A 19731-nucleotide genomic window follows, 5' to 3' on the forward strand; every position below is an offset into this window, starting at 1 on the left:
CCCTATAATTTTTGTTTGTTTTATATTTACGATTTAGTTTTAATCCAAATGCATGCGCTAATGGAGCGAACAGCAATCAAGATCATGCAACAGAAGTGTGCGCTCTCGTACTCTCTCTCTCTCTCTCTTTCTCGCTCTACTTACCGTCAAATAACTTTAGTAACTTGTGCATTTTTTACTTACTTGCTTTTGACATATCCGACCGAACTACAAACTTTCCAGTGATGTCTGTGAGATATTCACTCGACAACTCGGGCTTACTCCATTCTACTCTCTGTTGTTCTGTTTTCAGTGTTTCTTTTTCCAGACACAGCTCTATTCACACGCTGTTTGGTATGGGCTTTTGGTATCGGGGTATTTTTACAAGTATGAGTACGAGGAGCGCAGTATCGGTGCATCCCTAATTTATTTAATTATTTTTTTATTCAAAAGTTTGGGGTCAGAAAAAAAGAAATTCATTTTACTTTTATACAGCAAGGATGCATTAAATTGATCAAAAGTTGCAGGCTTTTACATTGTTACAAAAAAAAATCTATTTCAAATAAATGCTGTCCTTTTAAACTTTCTATTCATGAAAGAATCCTGAACAAAACAAAAAAAAGGATCACAGTTTCCATAAAAATATTAAACTTTTTACAGCACTAGTAATATGAAATGTTTCTGTACTTCAGCACTAAATCAGCATATTAGAATGATTTCTGAAGGATCATGTGACACTGAAGACTGGCTGTTGCCCGACCTCTTCGCCTCATTTTCAGTGTCAATATCGTTCCGTAGATGCAAATCCACCCCCTCCTCTGATTCAGGCCTGCTGAATTGTCTTGACTGTGACTTTTTAGCTTGTAAAGCTGTGCTTTTGGCAGCTCTGTTTGAGAAATTCAGAAGTCCTGGAGTTGAAACGCTTGAATGGCACTCTTATGAGGTCAAAGGCTGCGTTTGATCAATAAATCCAACTGAAGCACATCTAATGCAAGTTGCTAATGCACAGTTTACTAATCACATGCTCATGTGTGTAATATCCCTCTGTCCTCTCCACAGATTCTTTCTGCATAGGTATGTCTTGGCTTCATGGCTGTTGTTTACTCAGTGTAGAGCAATTTGGTGCCTGTGGCAGTTCAGAAGCATGCTGGTTCTGTGTATTTGACAGTTAATTAACCAACAAGTTATATGTCAGTCCATTAACCAACTTTTAACCAAGTCACTGTGACATTACTAATACTCTTATACTAATAACTCTGTTCCAAAACATAGTGAGCTGCCTTGCCTTACTTGTATTTTAAAACGCTGCATAACCAGTAATTCTGGGTATCATACATTTGCATGTCTGTCTTTTATATAATTTTTGACAATCAAGCATATTCCCCAAATAATTATAATAATATTTTATTCATTATTATTATTATTATTTGCATTATATAATTATTATATAATTGCTATTATAATTTGGGGGATATACTTTATTGCCATGAAAATAGATAATTGAATATCATAAAACTGTAAAGAAATGTTCTCAAAATTAAAACAAAATAAAAAATTTGATCAATTGCATACAACAAGTAAATACTACTACTAATTATAATTATTATTATTATTAACTCAAAATAACACAATAAATAATAATAATTATTATTATTGTTGTTATTTAATATTTAAATAAGCATACAAATACAAAGCACATAGTATTGCATAAAACAATCCAATTTGAATTACTAGAATTGAAAAAAAAAAAAAAAAGTAAAGAAAAAATCTTTAAAGGCAGCATTTCTCAATTTTTCCACCTTTATGGATTAATGCAGGTCTTTTCAGTGGATTGTGGGATTGCTCTTTCCATTAGGGGTGTATGCAATGTTTCCAAACAGAGTATTTTAGGAGACAACATGCTTACCTTTTGTAACAGCAGGGGAGTGCATGTGATGTCTTGAAATGCTGTCTATGTAGGCAGGCCACTAGATTTGGAACATGTGCATGTTGCATGCTTACATTTGTTTCCTCACAGGCAAAAAGTAACCTTTTAAAGGATATTCAGTCATATTTCCATCAGACACAAAGGCATTTATCTTTTATTGTGGTGGTGAATGTTACCGTGTTCATGACACTGAAGTATTTGCATGCTGCTTTCCTCAGGCATTCCTCTTTTTCCAATCTGTATGTCCTTCTACACCTGTTCTCTTTGTGGGGCCGACCCACACAGTCCAGTCCGTCTCTCTGTCACCTCTCTATTAAAGCCCTTTTCTGTTCGTCCATCTTACCGTCAGTGAAGATTTATTCCGGCATTATTCTCTCTTTCTTTCCTTCTTTTATTCTTTCTTTCTTTCTTTTTATGTTCTTTTCTTTCTCCCGCTTATTCTGCTCTTCTTGTTTGGAGGCACTGAGCCATCCAGTGGCCGGAGTTCTCCCCTTTCCTCTCGGCCGGCCACCCCGACCCTCTCTCTGACCCCTAAACATTTCCACATCCCAGGTAGGAGCCGGAGCATCATCTCCCTGTTTTTCTTCTCTAGAGAGTTTTTCTGCTCTGTCTCTCTCCCTCCATTCTTTCATTTCAGTCCCCTCCATAATGCATCTATGCTTTTTCTTATTTATTGTTTTGATGGTAGATTTTGTTTACCTCTTATACTGAGTACATGTACTGCCACAAATAATTCAGAAATTTTGGTCATCGTGTATATGCATCGCATTTCCCCAAACCATGATCATAACTGATACGATTTGTAACTTAGGTGGTATTAAAAATGTGTTGTTAAAACTAGATCTTTATTTTCTAATTCACAGACCAAGGCATTAACATGTATAGAAAACCACCAATCTACAAACAGCATGGTATGGTTGCTTCAAGTTTTAAGCTTATTCTATCTATCTATCTATCTATCTATCTATCTATCTATCTATCTATCTATCTATCTATCTTTTTTACACGCCAAAAAAGTTTTTTGGTGCCTGTCATTATGGTTTGTGCGCAAGCATGATTTCTGACAATTATTTTTATTATTTACATTTATATGTTTGTTTATGTGTGTTGATTCCATCCATCCATTAATTTGTGATTATGATGCTATGATCACATCCTATGTTCACATGTAAGTACCATTTCGCATCATAAACTTCTCATCTTTGAGACTCTTTCAATTTCTTTAATCGCTTCCTCACAACCATCTCGCCCATAACAAGAAACTAAAATCCTTACTTCTTTACTAATCACTGTAAAACTTTGATTCTGCATTCTAATTGCATGAAGTAATAGCCTGCAAGATCCCATAACAAATTCAGTGACACCTCAGATGACTCTGCTTTGGTCTCTATCTTGCATACTCTGTAAATTTACACATCAGGCTAGTTTCAATAAATTGAATGGCACCTTTTGAACAGTTGTGTTTATTTAAAATCTAAATTTTCTGCTTGCTTAATATTATAAAAATCTGTACCTTTTCAGTAGCATGTGTGCTCTGTCCACTTTATACCGTCCTGTACTAGTACATGCAGTACTGGCCATTGATATTCAGAGCTTTTGATATTGTCTCTAAATACACCCTACTGGTGTTTTTACTCCAAAAAAAACAACAAATTAAAAACTGATTAATTGCATTATGCCTATTTAACTGATTGTTTTACAAATAAAAATCCTGAAATGCTCTGAACTGAATGGCCTGCACTACACTTATTGCCAGCCTATGAGAGTCCGTCACTGATAGTCCAGTTCCCCTCAAAATACCGATTCAGATTCAGCTGCACTGGCAGCCCAAAGCAAGTCCACTGATGACATCATCAAATCATCCAAGTTCCCCGCTGCTCACGCCCCTCGGTCGGACGAAACCCCAAAGATCGAGACCGACTACTGGCCATGTCCTCCATCCCTTGCTGCTTTAGGTACGCTCCTGCTGCTGGCGGTAACCAAAAACTAATGGAAGCCATCTGTGAATTCAAACGATGCTCTGTGGATTGAGAACTCTTGGATTGCTGGTGGTAAATTTGGCCTGATGTTCCCATCTGACTGGTCCTAGAGTTGTAGTGGCAGTAAATCTGAGGAAACTTTAGGATAGATAAATTTACAGGGACATAGATTTGCCAATAAATCTATGTACATCAAAAATCATAAATCAAATACATTTTCAATCAAAAATCATTTCACCACTCAATCCGATCATGTTTATATTTTTAATGATTTGTTTTTATATTATTTAACTCATTGTCATTGTTTTCCATGTGTAATGTACAACTGAACTCTTCAAGGTCACCAAGGGGTACAATGACATGACTATGTTGCAAACATCTCAATATTTTTTTCCTATTTCTTTCTTATTTTATTTTAAAATCTTTTTTGGTCATGGACGGGCAGGCTCAGATGGGAGGAGTCGGTCACAGGATGAAGAAGAGGAAGAGCAACTGAAACGCCGACAACTTCAGGAAGAACATCTCAGCAAGGTCAAGCGTGTATTAAAGCTTATACATTGCTTTTTAGGCAAAGCAGCCATTTAAATGTATATATGTGCCAAATTGTGCTGCATTGCAGTTATTTACACGCCCTTTCTGCATTGTTTTATTACCAAAATCACTAAAATAATTATGCAAACACACCTAATTTGCATATTTGCACAGTAACTGGGGGTGTTTAATGAATAAGGCTAATAAATGCAGGCTAATAAGCATGCTAAAGTGAAATGCATTCACCTCAATCTGTTTGTACTTTTAGTACTCACATGCTTGTGTTTAACTGCAGATCCAGTCTGGACTTGGGAAGCTCATTCTGAAGGAGGAGATGGAAAAGGAGATGAACAAAGAGAGATACATACGAAGTGTGGCCGCCCAGCGCTTTGACTCCCAGTATGCTAACTGTACCACAGGTATAATGCCACATACTTTCAAAGCAACCACAACAAATGTAGCTTTATTCTGGCATTAGTACACAAAAGTATTCTGTCCTCTGCTATAGACTCCCAACCCGTAAAAACATCATCTCTGCCTGGATATGGACGGAATGGCCTCCATCGGGTAAGTCTCAGTCATTCATCTGTTATTTACCTATATTTAATAAATGCATGCAAAACTGTATCAAAATGTAATTTATTCCTGTGATGCAAAGCTGAATTTTCAGCAGCCATTACTCCAGTCTTCAATGTCACATGATCCTTCAGAAATCATTCCAATATGCTGATTTGGTGCTCAAGAAACATTTCTTATTATCAATGTTGAAAACAGTTTTCGCCCCTTATTTTAAAAAACATGATCTAAAAAATCATGATACACTAATATTCAGAAGTTTGGGGTGAGTACAATTTAAAAAAAGAAAAGAAAAAGAAGGAAATGAATACTATTATTCAGCAAAGATGCAATAAATAAATAAAAACTGATGAAAAGTGACGGTAAAGACATGAATAATATGCAAAAAATCTATTTCAAATAAATACTTTTCATTGAACCTTCTGTTCATCAAAGAATGCTGAAAAAAGTATAAAATTTTTATGAAAAGATTAAGCAGCATAATCTGTTTTCAACATTGATAATAAAAACCATTATTAATAAGTAAGCATCAATAATAATTGAGCAATACATTTATTTATAAATATATTCAAATAAAAACTAATTATTTTAAATTGTAATAGTATTTTTACAATATTACCGTTTTTACTGGATGTTTGATCAAATAAATGCAGTCTTGGTGAGCATAAGACTTCTTGAGCATGTGGAATAAATTAGGCCAGTATAACTAAACTAAAGTGCATCTTTAATGAGTTTCTTTTTTGTCTATGCTTCCAGCCCCAGTCTACAGAACTCTCTCAGTATAACAGTTATGGGGATGTGTGTGGAGGACAAAGAGGTAAATTGCAATTCGTCTAATACTGAAAATACATCTAATAACCGAAAAAGCTCTTTGATAATATAATAACATTTGGGAATTTGTTTCTTTCTGATTTACACAGATTTCAAGGTATGTGACTGACCCGCAGTATTTACTGAGCATGTGCACATATGGAAATCAAATCATGCTACATGTAACCGGAATGGCACTCATGCCTTCATTGCTATGCTTGTGTCTGAGTTTGAGCCATGGGGAAAGACAAGTGCACAGTCAAGGGTTTGATATGTTGAAAAAATCCCCCACCCCTGAGAACACATCACATGGATAGTGGCTGGATCCACTTCCCTTCCGAGAACTTGCTACAGAGCAATAGCTGTTAGGAATTAGATCCAGACTATTCCCCAAGGTTCTGAATTCTTGAAAACACTTTCTGCTTTCTTTTCTTATCATTTGCATCACGTGTATGTGTTCTGTTCAATAGCCCACCCAAGATGCCCAAGATTCCATTACAAGAATGGACAGGGGAATGTCTATGCCTAATATGTTGGAATATAAAGCAAGTATCCCGAATATTTTCAAAAATTATGTTTCTCCTCTCTCTTCCATCTCTAAATACTCCTCTGTGTTCAATAAATAATCACCATATAAATAATATTTTGTGAAAGTGGTTGCTTTAGTTACCCAGAAGCCTGACTCTCTAGGAATGAACTTAAATTCATGCGTCAGCTATGGCTAATAGTTATTGGCTACATTAAATAGATTAGAACTTAATAGGCTTTCCCAGCAATGTAAAAAACAATAACTGGCATGATTGTAGACTGTTAACTGTTTGTAGAAGTGCTAGCATTAACAGCACTATAATTCCTTCCTGTAGATACAGTTGGCAAAAACGCCCAGGCCAGCTGTAGGGGAAAACAAATCTCTGTGACCACAGTTACCCTTTCATTTCAGGGGGGAAAATAAATAGATTTATAGATTTTTTATTTTTTATTTTTTTGAAAGCACATTCTGAACATTTTCTAGCCAAGCAAAAAGGAGACTAGACTATAAGAGACGACTAAGGAATTCCATATAATATTGGCACCAAAGATTACTTTGCATAATGTATTACAAATAATATGCACTAATAAGACACTGACTGACTGTATGAATCTACACCGATTTAATTGAAATATTGGTCATTACATTTTAGCTGATCCAACAGTTATATATGAATTACACAACCGTTTACAAGGTTTTTTTTTTATTAATTATTCAGTGACCATTAAATTGATGAAAAGGTAATGGTAAAGATTTGAAACTTATTTTATAAGATTTCTATTTAAAATAAACACTGTTTTTTTTTAGCTTTCTGTTTATCAAAGAAGGCTGGAAATTTTTTTTATCCGAGTTTCCACAAAAATATTAAGCAGCACAACTGTTTTCAACATTAATAGTTATAAGAAATGTCTCACAAAGGCAAATACATAAGGAAAACTAGTAAAAAAAAACGGTTTGTGGGTTTCTGCTGGTTTATCAGGTAAACCAGTTAAAAACCTCAATAAAACCAGCCCACAGAGTTGAGAGACCAACGAAGACCATAAAACAAGCTTAAGCTAATTTTATAATGTTTTCAGCTGCATGTCAGTGGATGTGAGACATTTTCTGACATTTACTTACTGCATTTGCTATTCACGAACTTATTTAAATTATAAATTGTGATGTCTGTTGCTGTTACTTGCGGAAAAGACACATTATTATTTTCCCCCATACAAATGAATATGGTACAGGAACCAGGATTTGTTCTTCTCCATGCTAAACCACACCACCAGTTTATTATGTGTTGCTAACTGTATCTATATTGCACTTAAAGCATTAGGCCTATATTACTTCTAACCAGCACTTCTTTCCTATATTGAGAAACACAGACTTTCTGCTTTGTAAAAACAGTACATGCTCACACTCTCTCACACACAAGGCTCACCTACTGTTTGTTCCTCTGCATGCTCTGACCTCCTCCTGCAAGCTCCTCACTCTCTCACTTGCACCGTGTGTAGTGTTGTATTTTGGCAAGAGTTGATGTTTGTGTGCTGTGTTAGAATGTAATGACATGATGTGCATTATTCCCTCGTCCATTTGCTTTCAGCAATTCACTGTGTTTGGCAAATGCCTCGCATAGCATTCTCCATAACAACACAATCCCTCCTTTTGTAAAGGTGTACCCATATGAAATGCTCACTGTCACCAACAGAGGGCGTACTAAGCTCCCGAAGGATGTGGACAGGACAAGACTTGAGGTAAATAGCACCCAGTAGACTCACTGAAGGGAAACTGAATGATTGTCCGCTTTATACCGTCCTGTACTACATGCAGTACTGGCCATTGACATTCAAAGCTTTTGATATTGTCTCTAAATATACACCCTACTGGTGTTTTACTCCAAAAAAGCAACAAATTAAAAACTGATTAATTGCATTATGCCTATTTAAAGGTGCAATAGGTGATTGTCTTCAGAAATTTTTTTTGTTATGCTGGTTGAAAGTTTCTTCACATCCTGATAGCAATCATTAAGTTAAATGGTCTAAATGTATTTATCTGTATTTATATATTCTATGGAAGGTGTAGGACCAAGAAATGTTCGTCCAATCAAATCATTTATTTTCCCTATTTTGCGACCTGAAAAGTTTGACCCCTGTGATTTGCGTAAATCCGATAAATACTCGCATACTTATTAAATAATAAAAAATATTGTTTACATAACATTTATTATTATTAAAGTATTATTATTTAAATGACAAAAACATGTATAATTAACAGTGTAAAATTGCTGTTGCAATAATACTAGGCTACTGTGCAGAAAAAATGTTTTTGTTAGTTTTGATAAATACTCAAACACTTAGGCTATTAAATTATATTTTTATTTAAATGATAAAAAAATTAACTAATAAATATATTACTTCAATATACTATTGTAGAGTGAACATTTGTATTTAATAAAATAATAATAATTGTTGTTGTTGTAGTCATATCAAATGGGGGAGAAAGTTAATTTTTGCTCTTACCTGATCACATGCCTGATGATTAATTAATAATTCTGCTCTCTCCTTATTTATGTACAGCGTCACTTGGCTCCCGAGACATTCTTTGATATTTTTGGGATGGAGATCCATGAGTTTGACAGACTTCCTCTTTGGAAGTGCAATGACATGAAGAAGAAAGCCAAGCTCTTCTAACTAGCTGATTGTGCATGTTTTAATTTAATAGTCACTCATATGATTTATTAGAGCGATAGTCCTATTTTTTTCCTTTTTTATATTTTTTTGCATCCAATTACATGCACAAAAATAGTTTTATTTTGCTTCAAAAAGACCACTTTTTATTTTCACAAATCTAGATATCTTTATCTTTAAATGAGTGAGTGTTTGAATAGGAACAAAATGCAGTGACCCCTAGATGCAAACACATGAGCGAGAGGAGCTGATGGTGTGCCTGCGCTCATTAAACCTGCCTCCAGGACCAGAGAGATTTATCCTCCTCCCTCCTGGCCCTCTTGTAAAATAGGACTGTAATTTTTTAGATTGGGACCCGGGGGCTGTCAGCAGGGATCTCCCTCTAAACAGGCCGTTAGGGTGGTGGAGTTGTAGGGATCCCTGGGGCCCCCCTGCTGCTGTAGACCTAACGAGACCTTTGAAGTGCGTTAAAAGCGGGAAGTGAGAGCTACTGAAGATCCTCCACCTGCGGAGCAGAGCTTCTGGAAGGCATTAGAAACTGAAATCAGCGTCCTGTCCCACCAGCACTCTGCTGCCTCGTCACAAACCTAAAAAAAAAATCCCATCCTACATGTAAAGTAACAAGCATGTTCACCATAACCAAAACCCAAAACAGCACCTGAAATAGATAAGTTCTTTATCCAAAATCCACTAGTCTGATAGCCAGAAGAGGCGGTGGTGATTATTATTATTATTATTATTTCGAAAATTAAACTTCAATTATTTTTAAAAACGATTATTAAATGTCGCCAATAGAGGTCAGACATGGGACGATAACAGACATCGGCCCACTCTGAAACCGCTTCCTCTGAATCAGACAATCCATTTATTGTGACTTCCGGTTTTTCTGCAATATTAAACAGCGTTTTTATTTTGAATAAAGCAAGAAAAGCCTTTGAAATGACTGCCTCAGGCTGATGATTCACGGGGCAACTTTGGACAGTGTTGCGTCAATGGGCAACCAGGTGAGACACAGTGCCCATGACCAATCTAAATTATCCAGATAGAAATTTGTTACCCATTCTCAATGGGAACGTGCCCAAGCAACATCGCTCAAAAAAAGTTTCCCCGTGTATCATCAGCATCAGAGGTGTTTCAATACTGCCACTGTGTTGACTTGGGATTGTCGGAGCTGTAGCCATAGCATTTGTGCCAGGTGTAGACTCGATATCAGGGCCGTATCTCTGTCATTCATTTATATTGCTGCCGAATAATGCTGTTCCCACAGACACTGTCTTGGCTTGCAGATGTATTATGGGCCGCCGTTGGCTATTATTCCCAGCAGTTTCCTGTGTTACTAGCAGGGTTAATGACAGAGAACTAGGACATATAACAGCATTGTGCTTTTATAGTATCACAAAACATATGACTATAACGAGTGTGATTACTAGAAACAGACCTGTATGTCACTTTAAAACAGAATGAAGAGTTGGTTTTGATCCCCCTACTGTGTACCTCACCTTTTTCTGTCGTTTTTGAGGGAAAAGATTTGATGATAATGGTGTATAAGCTCTGCTGAGTAATAAAACTCTGCTTCAGATCATATTGTCTGACGTAGTTATTACTGTGTGGTGCACTTTACATGAAATACAAGCCCCTGTGCCATAAGGGGGTCGTTACAAGTGGGAGGTCCGCCTGTTGAGTCACTTGGAAATCCCTGGGTGCTTTCCTTCATGTTCTCTGCTGCCTGATAAATGTACCCAGTGGTATGACCTGTTTCCCAAAACACTCTCCTCCCAGGCTCCAGAGTCAGTCGTATTCAAAACAAGCCTTGGCACTGTGTTACTCTACAATGGTTCCACTCTGAATTGTAGAGGTATTTGAGCAAGAGAATGAGTGTTTATTGGTGTTTCTGGTCACCCATACCACTGTCATCCTCCTGCACCGTAGGAACAGAAAGACACATTTATCCATGTTTGACAGACTGTGACAGACTCATCAGTACAAGAAGACCTGCATGAAAGAAATGAGTCAGGGATGTGATTTATTTGTATTTTACGACCCATTATATAGAATAACCCATTATTGGATGTATTATAATAACAAAAACATTATTATTAAATATACATTTTTTTACAGCACAATTGTTTGATTTTTACCATTTAAATAATAATAAAAATGTAATAATTTTTTCTGAACAATAATTATGTTTAAAATAATTTTTACAGTACAGTAGTTTTGCTGTTTTATTTATTTCTATAATTTGTATTGATTATAATTATAATTTGGATTGATAATTTGTATTGTATAATGTCTATCATTTATAATTATTATCAATATATTATTAAATAAAAATGTTTTCAGTATAATAGTATGGCAATATTAATATATTGATTTGTTTAATTTTTATAATGTAAATAATAAAATTAAATATTTTTAATAATTGCTTTAAACACTCATTTTTACAGCACTTAACATTTTTACATATTTACAATATGTATTTATTGATTTGTTTCATTTTTATAAATTATTGTGGCAATTTATTTTATTTCAATAAAGGCATGAGACAAAAAGTCTTTTGAAGATTTATTTTCTTGCAAGAAAAGGTCAACAGGCGTACAGATTGACTGCAGAGTGTGACCAAGAGAGACACGTTGACTCAGCATTTATACCCTAATCAAATCCGGATGCTTCTATCTCATCCAATCATACAACATGTTCAACAAATGTGTCCATTTAAGGTATCTAACTATGTCCCCTAGATGCATACCTTAGTAGCCTATTTAATGCAAATTATCCTCTAAGAAGCTAGGTCCAAAATAACATTTCACACTTGTCTTGTGCACACACACACATCACATAGATTTCCTGTTATCTCTCAGCTCAAAAATGAAATTTCCTCCACCTAAATTAATAATTAATAATACAACAAAATATTTTGAATAATAATAATATAAGCATACTGAATTGGGGAAATACAAGACCCTGTGCAAAAAGAGGGCAGTTACAAATGGAAGTTTGCCTGTTTAGTCCTGCTCTGAACTGTAGAATGGGAGTATTTAAGCAAGAAAATACGTGTTTATTGGTGTTTCTGGTCACCCGTACGACTGTCACCCTCTTGCACACTTTTTTCCATGTTCAACAGACTGTGACATGAACACACTAGTACCAAAAGATATACATAAGGTTCCCATCCTGTGGAGCTCATTACCATGCTTGGTTTGATTTGCTTTTTAGGACGCCTATTCATTACTTTCACCAATTCAGATGTTTTTCTGTGCAGACTTTTGGTTCTGGCAACTCATGCCTGGTTTGTGTTTTGCCATCATCCTCATCCACCTCGTCTCGCTGCTGTATCCACTGAACATTTAGGGCAGTTATACACTGGTCTTGAATTTCAGACCCCACAAGCCCCGTCAGTATTTCCTGAGCTCAATCTGATGAAAATGTGGCAGTAATGAGGGGCTTTGCCTCAATACGTGCCACCCTGAATGTTCTCAACATTCTCACACCAAAAACCTGTTTTTTCTTGTATAAAGTAGACCGAACCTGATCGCTCAGTTTGGGAGTGGCAGAATAATATTATTTCATGACATAACGCTCTCCTCTCGAGGATCCATGGGAGCTCAGAACTGAGTTTGATCAGGTGCCTTGCTTTCCCTGACTGAGTGAAGAGCTACAACGACTTGCCAAGGTGGATTACTGTCAACAGTCAGCAAGACAGCACAGTAGGGCAGAACTTCAGAAGAACATGGATATGGCTTTCAGACCAGGTATTCCATCTTCTATCCTTTTATCCGCCTGGCGGTCAGTTATTGTGCTCAGTGATGGATAGCATCTCATCGCCCCGTTGCTCTGACTGATGTACTTGGCACATTCTGAGCACCTCTTTGTGTACAAAGACTGTAATGGTGTTTTGTGAGTGTATGTCTATGTGTGTAACATGGGAAAGGCCCCAGTGCTGGGATGGGGCTCAATCAGTGACCCCTGCTCTCTGACTCACAGCTGTGGAATGTTCTTTGTGCTTCAACCAGTAGCAGCCAGGAGGATCTGCCAATGTCTGAACCCACAACGTCCAGCTGATACACAGCATCCAAACAATGTTCCCACAATGCAACCCTTTCAAGCATCTGAGCGGCATTCCAGATTCTTCATAAATGTGATACCTGTTAGCCTTTGAACTTGAATCTTGAAGTCTGTTCAAAACCGTATTCCCATTGTTCCTTTTATGCTCCATGAGTTTGAACAAAATGACTCCCCTCACTTTTTCCTCTACAAACAAACGTTTGGGAAGCAGACCACCCTCCGTCAGGCCCCCTTCCCACACACGTCTCGCAGACAGTTTTTCATTCACACATCCACCTCTAAAGCCACAGGATCAGCTGAGTCTGAATACTGACTGGAAACCTGGTAGATTAACTAAGGCAGTTTGTATAGGCTTCCCATACTGACTCAGTTAGAGGGGATTACTCTGTCGCCCAGACATGAGTAACCACTGCCGCTCAAAAATATTCTTACATCCGGCCTTGATATTGAAAAATGGTGCCGTAATGCACAACATGGTGGGGTTTTCTATGAATGGCAATGACAAATTCAGGTCATGAAAAATTAAGATTCAAAACAGTGACTGCTGCTTTGATGTGTAATAGCGCCACCAGCGTCACAAAAGGAAATTGCATGGAAAGGTATTTAGGCAAAAAAATAAAATAAAATAAATATTTATGACAAATATATATATATATATATATATATTACACTGGTCATATTTTCAAAGGACTAGTTGTTTAGATCTCTTTAAACATTCATTTTATGAAGATCTCCATTTCTTAAATGAAACGGCTGTTCAGAAGTTTGGGGGTTTTGAAAGTCTCTTATGCTCACCAAAACTGCATTTATTTGATCAAAAATACAGTAAAAACGGTAATATTGTGAAATATTATTACAATTTAATAACTGTTTTCTATTTTAATATATTTTAAAATGTAAGTTATTCAAAGCTGAATTTTCAGCTTCCAGTCTTCAGTGTGACATGATCCATAAATCATTCTAATATGCTGACTCAGAAACATTTCTTATTATTATCAGTGTTGGAAACAGTTAGGCTGCTTATATTTTTTGTGGAAACCATGATACATTTTCAGGATTTTTTGATGAACTAAAAGTTCACATTTGGTTTTTTTTTTTATTTATTTATTTTTTTTATAGTCTTTACTGTCACTTTTGATCAATTTAGTGCATCATTGCTGAATAAAAGTGTTAATTAAAGAATTACTGAATCTAAATTTTTAAACATAGTGTATATAAATAGTTGTTTGCATATGGGAAATCGACACGCTCTATATATACATCACCATATTATGTTAAAAGGGAATTCAGTTCTACCACTGACCTACTTATATGCTAAGAAAACAAACACAGCATATAACAAATTATGATTTATATGCATCTAATCCCCTAGTTCACAGAAAAGGTCTTGACAGGGAAGTGGAAAGTTCTTGCAACCCCTTGGGGTTTGGTGGAGGGGCCAGCTTCTCAGAGCATGTGACTCCCATTCGCCCAGTTCACAGACAGGAAAGGGTTCTCACACTCGCTGATCTATTGGCACAAAGATATGATGATGATCCTGATGTAATTGTCCTTATCTACAGCAAACAAGTTTGGTTGGGCTGTAAATATTCCTGTCAGGTTTATGCAGCTGCTGTGGTGGACCCCTAACCTGTCCAGACTAACCTGTCCCCCTAACCTGTTTAGGTATGTTTTGTGTACTCAAAGGGAGGGACAGGAAGTAAATAAACCTGTTCACCCCTCACAGACAGGTGTACTGAAGGGATAGTTCACCCAAATCATGTCATCATTTACTCACCCTCAAGTTGCACCAAACATGATTTTCTTTTTTTTTCTGTTGAGCAAAAAAGAAGAAATTTAGAAGAACATCAGTAACCAAACAGTTGTTGGTTCCTATTAATTTATAGGCTGAAAAATCAGCAACTGTGATATTAAAATTGCTTTTACTTTTCCAGTTACTTTGCACTATTTTGCAGTAGTAATCCAGATTATATATGTTCTTTATGCATTGCGTGCCCTAAACAATTGGGTTGTTTTATCTTAATTGCCCAATGTATATAGTTCATTTAATTCAATAAGTAGCCTAATCTAATCTTGGATAGCTAGTGAAGCGGTATAATAATTACACAATGCTTTAGGCTTAAAGTCAAAATTAGGAACAGGCCTATCTAATATTCCCTAATGCATTGCAAGGGCTTTCAAACTGGAGCCCAGGGACCAGTAAGCTGGAAAATTTAAAAATATAAAAACATATCAATAATAACAAATAAAATGTAAATAAATAAATAATGTAATATTTTCTAGAAACTTTTACATATATTTATAGTATTCATCTATATATTTTATGAAAATATATAGCTGCATTTTACATTTTAGGATGGGGGTCGCCTGACGAGGATGATTGTATTTTGGGGCATATGTACAACAATAATAATTTACTACCAAAACCAGCTCATAATAAAATAAAATAAAAGATATTTGTGGGTGGAATGTATTTTATATTCCTGTATATACTTTGAAAGTACTGTATGCTCACTGAAATGTATTCAGATATGCTCAGTGTTCAAACTTATAAATATAAAATATACAACTCTTTCAATTCAAAGAGTATTCACTACAGCGCAAAAGAAAGTTGTGTTACGCAATGACGTGCGCCAGAGGAGGCGCGGCAGTCGCGCAACAGTGAGAGGCGCATCTGAAAGAGCTGTAGAAGAGGAGAGGATAACATCACGTCACGTCACATCACATCAGAATCAGCCGGAGAAGTCGGGACTGTCCAAGAAAACCTGACACAGACAAGTCTGGACCTGGACTGATCTGCTTCATATAAAGACACCAGACGGTCGGCAAAGTCTTCTTCGCGTGTGAAGAATGGATAAGCACAAAGGTAAGTGGAATGATTATATGAAGTTTGCATGGTGCAATGTCTCGTATACACGCACAGCCCGCAGTAAACAACTTTAAACCTTTGCGATGTTTTCCAATCCTCAATATTTGGGATAACGGATCGTGGGAAACTGGGGGATCGCTCTCCAGAGGGATGCAACTGGAGGAAATTGAGTTTCCAGGGAAAGTTGACTTTTCAGCGCGCTCGTTCATTGATTTCTCCATCTCTATGTGTTTCGCATTCTTCCTCAGTATTAGTATACGATTTCTGAGTGCAAAAATAAACAAGCATTTATTAGAGACGCTCACAAGAGATTCTATCCAGTAGCAACAATTGTTCTTCCTGAATTCTTTGGATTCCTGTGGTTTAAGCTTTTTGTATGCATAGGAATGCAGAGCCCTAATATTTTATGACTAAACTGAGATAAGATTCTTCTCTATGGGAGGAACAGCAGCTTTTGTGCAAACTTATGTTTCTTTCTGGAAAAGTTTCTGAAAGAATATTCATCAGTTCAGCTATCCTAGATTGAACATGTCTAATGTTAATAATACTTATAATAACAACAACAGCAACCGCAATCCATCACTAATGATCATCTACTGTATAATGCGATAGCAAGTAGCTATTAGATTGACTTGTTAAGTGTAGCAGCAATAGACCACAGTTCTTGGACACTGTGGAAAGAGGTGTTTGAACAATAAAAACCTCTGTACCACAGCAGACAAAGGTTTTCACTTCATAATTCCACTTCCTGTGCTGTGAAGACTTGAGTTAGTGAAGTAGACTATTTGGTCGGGTTTTGGTTTAACTCAAAGCTCTATTATCTTACCAGTTCTTGGTATTTGCATGACAGCATCCGTACTGTTTTTGACTGAGTATGTCACTTCACTATTCCAGTCTGTCTAACCCTAACCCTAATATTAGTTTAAATTGATTCAGTGGATCCATGAATGAGAAATATCACTGATCCTGCAGTATTCAGCATACTTACAAATTCTAATGTCTAGCTGAAATTGCATCATAAGTGTGCTGTAATGCTTGTTTTACAGGGATAGTTCACCAAAAATGAAAGTTGTATCTTAATTTTCTTGTCCTTATGTCATTCCAGTAGGAATTTCATTTCTCTGTGGAACACAAAAGGAGGTGATTGACAGGATGTTCTTACTATGTTTTTCCAAATAATGAAAGGGAATGGCGATCAGGGACTGTCAAGTTCCAAAAAATTACATTGACTGTGTGCAATGTCATCTTTCGCTGTAAACACTCAAGCTCTTTCATGTTTGGTGGATTCTGATTGGCTGTCAATGTTTATATTGTTCATCAGCTGGGAAAAAAAATGTTCTGAAAGTGATTTCAGCAATATTGTTCCTCTGTGTTGTTGTCTTCAGTACCTGTGGTGTGAACTTTCGTATTCTCATAGAATTAAAGGGGTCATATGATGCGATTTCAAGTTTTCCTTTCGTGTACACCAAAAATTATAATTATAAGGATAACTATCCACTTCAACAGACTATAACATTGTATTTATTATTTGTTGCCTGCCTCTTTAAATCCTTGAACTCTTTGAAGTCAAGTGGACTCTGATTGGTTGTCAGTGTTTTTATGGTTCATTAGCTGGAAATCAGCTGGAGAGTGATTCCAATTATATTGTTGCTCTGTGTTGTTATTGCTATAGTTGTGTTGTGAACTTCCCTATAAACGATTATTAATACATCATAATTAAAATTATTGTGAGCGGCGTGAATGGGCCTTAACTCTATATTCTTCTTTGGAAAATAGTAAGGGACAGAACAGAAATTTATATTTTTATTTACTGAAAATGTCCCATTCTGCTGTTGCTTTAAAATCTCAAGAACGTGCATATTCAGGTTTGGCAATTTTTGACAGCCCCAGATTCATTTGCATTGTATAGGAAAAACAGCATTAACATTCTGGTAAACAATACCATAACAACATGAGGGTGAGTAAATGATGACAGAATGAACAACTCCTTTAATTAGCAGGCATATGTGACTTGTTTAAATGCGGTGAGACTCTTTTGCACATTGTGATGGGTTAATGACAGTATTGTGTTGGTAAATGCTGTCAGGAACAGGCCTGCAGTTGTTGTGGTTAGATGTCTGTGAGACCATGACTCTTAAAGACTCTTTGTGAATTTTGTTTTTGTGAGATAAGACATATAGGGAGGGAAGGAAGATAGAGGGAGGAAAATAGGATAGTGGGAGGAGGGAGATGGCATTTTGAGGAGTATCGCATAATTTCTCCCATGATAAAACACTGAGTGGGTGACATCTTTTACAAAGTCATGTGATGCTTTGTGTGTAGCATAACATAGTAGAGACAAGCTCTGTAATGCTATTTACATAATGAGAATTCGTGGGATTGACTCACAGAACTGTGTAGATGACATGAACGTGCATGTTTGGAGTTCAGGATATAGCTTTGGGTTGTGGTTTTGGATAATACAGTACTTTGAGCCTCAGCATCCACAGTTAGTATCGCAAAACTGTTAATTCTGGCATATTTGGTGTCCCTTTTACATGAAAATGCTTTTGTGTGGACATTTGAGCCTGTGAATCTGAACTAAGAGGCTTAGTTCAAACTCTTGTTCTCTGTTTATTGCTGTGCTGTGATGCAATAGCAGGGTGTGTTAAAGATAAAAGATAAACAGGTGAGAGTGTGTAGAATTTCATTAATGAGATGAAAAAGTAATCTAAATCCGATAGGTACCCGAATAGAGTATTTAAACCCGTGCTCTTTTCTTATCCCTCCGGTTTCCTCCATTCCCGCCTTGATTTCTCTCTTCAAAGGGAGCCCGTGGAACCAGATCTCACCCTTGAGGTCCGGCATGATACCAGCATGTTTCCGGACCCACCCACGGGCTCCGCCGCCTGGGCCTATGCTCAGAACATGTCAGCGTTCCAGAATGTTTCTGGAGACACAGGGACGTCTCGTGCATCTTAATAAAGACAGCCTGCGTGCTGGAAGCAGCTCCAAAGGCATCCCAGAATGAGAGATCAGCACTTTTTCAAAACGGGCCCTTGAGTTCATGCCCTCATTAAGCTCACTTCTGAAGAGAGTCAACAGGGAAGCAGCACGCTTATTAGTAAATGGAGAGAGCACAGTGGAGATGAAATAAAGAGGAAAAGAGGCAGGACTCAGCACTTTTCCCGGGATCAGCCTGGAATAGAGTTGGGTTGCGGAAGGATAAATCTCATTTATTTTCTCCGTAAAGAAATTAATTTTAATAAAAGTAAACCTGTCAGGACAGACCTTCAGTGAGTTCTGAGGTTTTTAAGCAATGATATATGCTTCTGTATGTCCTGAATCAGCCAGCTCTTCAGATCCTTCTCTTTAGAGTAACTGCTGTTACCAGGGAAATGAACAGGCAACATGCCAAAAGACTGTCCACTCCCATGAAGCTTTGAAAATGATGTAATTGAGTCAGTCTCCAAATTTCAGGCTGCCAATCATGTATATAGTGTTGTCAAACGATTAATCGCGATTAATCGCATCCAACATACAAGTTTTGTTTATGTAATATATGTGTGTGTACTGTATATATTTATTATGTATATATAAATACACACACATGCATGTATATATTTAAGAAAAATATGCTATATTTGTATATTAACTTTTATTTTGGATGCGATTAATCACGATTAATCGCTTGACAGCACTAAATTATATACATATATATATATATATATAATTTTATTTATAGTGCACCTTTCTCAAACTCAAAGCGCTACAAATGAGATAAATCAACAAAGTAAAAAATACATCATATCAAAAAA

General features: G+C 36.5%; 2 protein-coding genes across 2 annotated transcripts in view; both read left to right on the top strand.

The window, feature by feature from the left end:
• The window catches only part of LOC107702416 (actin-binding LIM protein 1-like), a 65972-nt gene extending 54857 nt beyond the window's left edge, over nt 1-11115 (top strand). Inside the window, exons 15-25 of the mRNA XM_016504739.1 lie at nt 2226-2458; nt 2770-2817; nt 3721-3861; nt 4331-4416; nt 4712-4835; nt 4925-4983; nt 5749-5809; nt 5913-5920; nt 6273-6347; nt 7987-8067; nt 8890-11115. Of these exons, the coding sequence (XP_016360225.1) occupies nt 2226-2458; nt 2770-2817; nt 3721-3861; nt 4331-4416; nt 4712-4835; nt 4925-4983; nt 5749-5809; nt 5913-5920; nt 6273-6347; nt 7987-8067; nt 8890-9003 (1030 nt within the window). The 3' untranslated portion in view covers nt 9004-11115. The remainder of the gene's footprint in view (nt 1-2225; nt 2459-2769; nt 2818-3720; nt 3862-4330; nt 4417-4711; nt 4836-4924; nt 4984-5748; nt 5810-5912; nt 5921-6272; nt 6348-7986; nt 8068-8889) is intronic.
• A 4660-nt stretch (nt 11116-15775) lies between these two features.
• LOC107702445 (actin filament-associated protein 1-like 2) overlaps nt 15776-19731 on the top strand; it is a 39073-nt gene continuing 35117 nt past the window's right edge. Inside the window, exon 1 of the mRNA XM_016504766.1 lies at nt 15776-15931. Coding sequence (XP_016360252.1) covers nt 15916-15931 — 16 coding nt within the window. The 5' untranslated portion in view covers nt 15776-15915. The remainder of the gene's footprint in view (nt 15932-19731) is intronic.

The sequence above is a fragment of the Sinocyclocheilus anshuiensis genome, unplaced genomic scaffold (genome assembly GCF_001515605.1).
Source record: "Sinocyclocheilus anshuiensis isolate Anshui unplaced genomic scaffold, SAMN03320099.WGS_v1.1 scaffold190, whole genome shotgun sequence".
Taxonomy (NCBI): Eukaryota; Metazoa; Chordata; class Actinopteri; order Cypriniformes; family Cyprinidae; genus Sinocyclocheilus; species Sinocyclocheilus anshuiensis.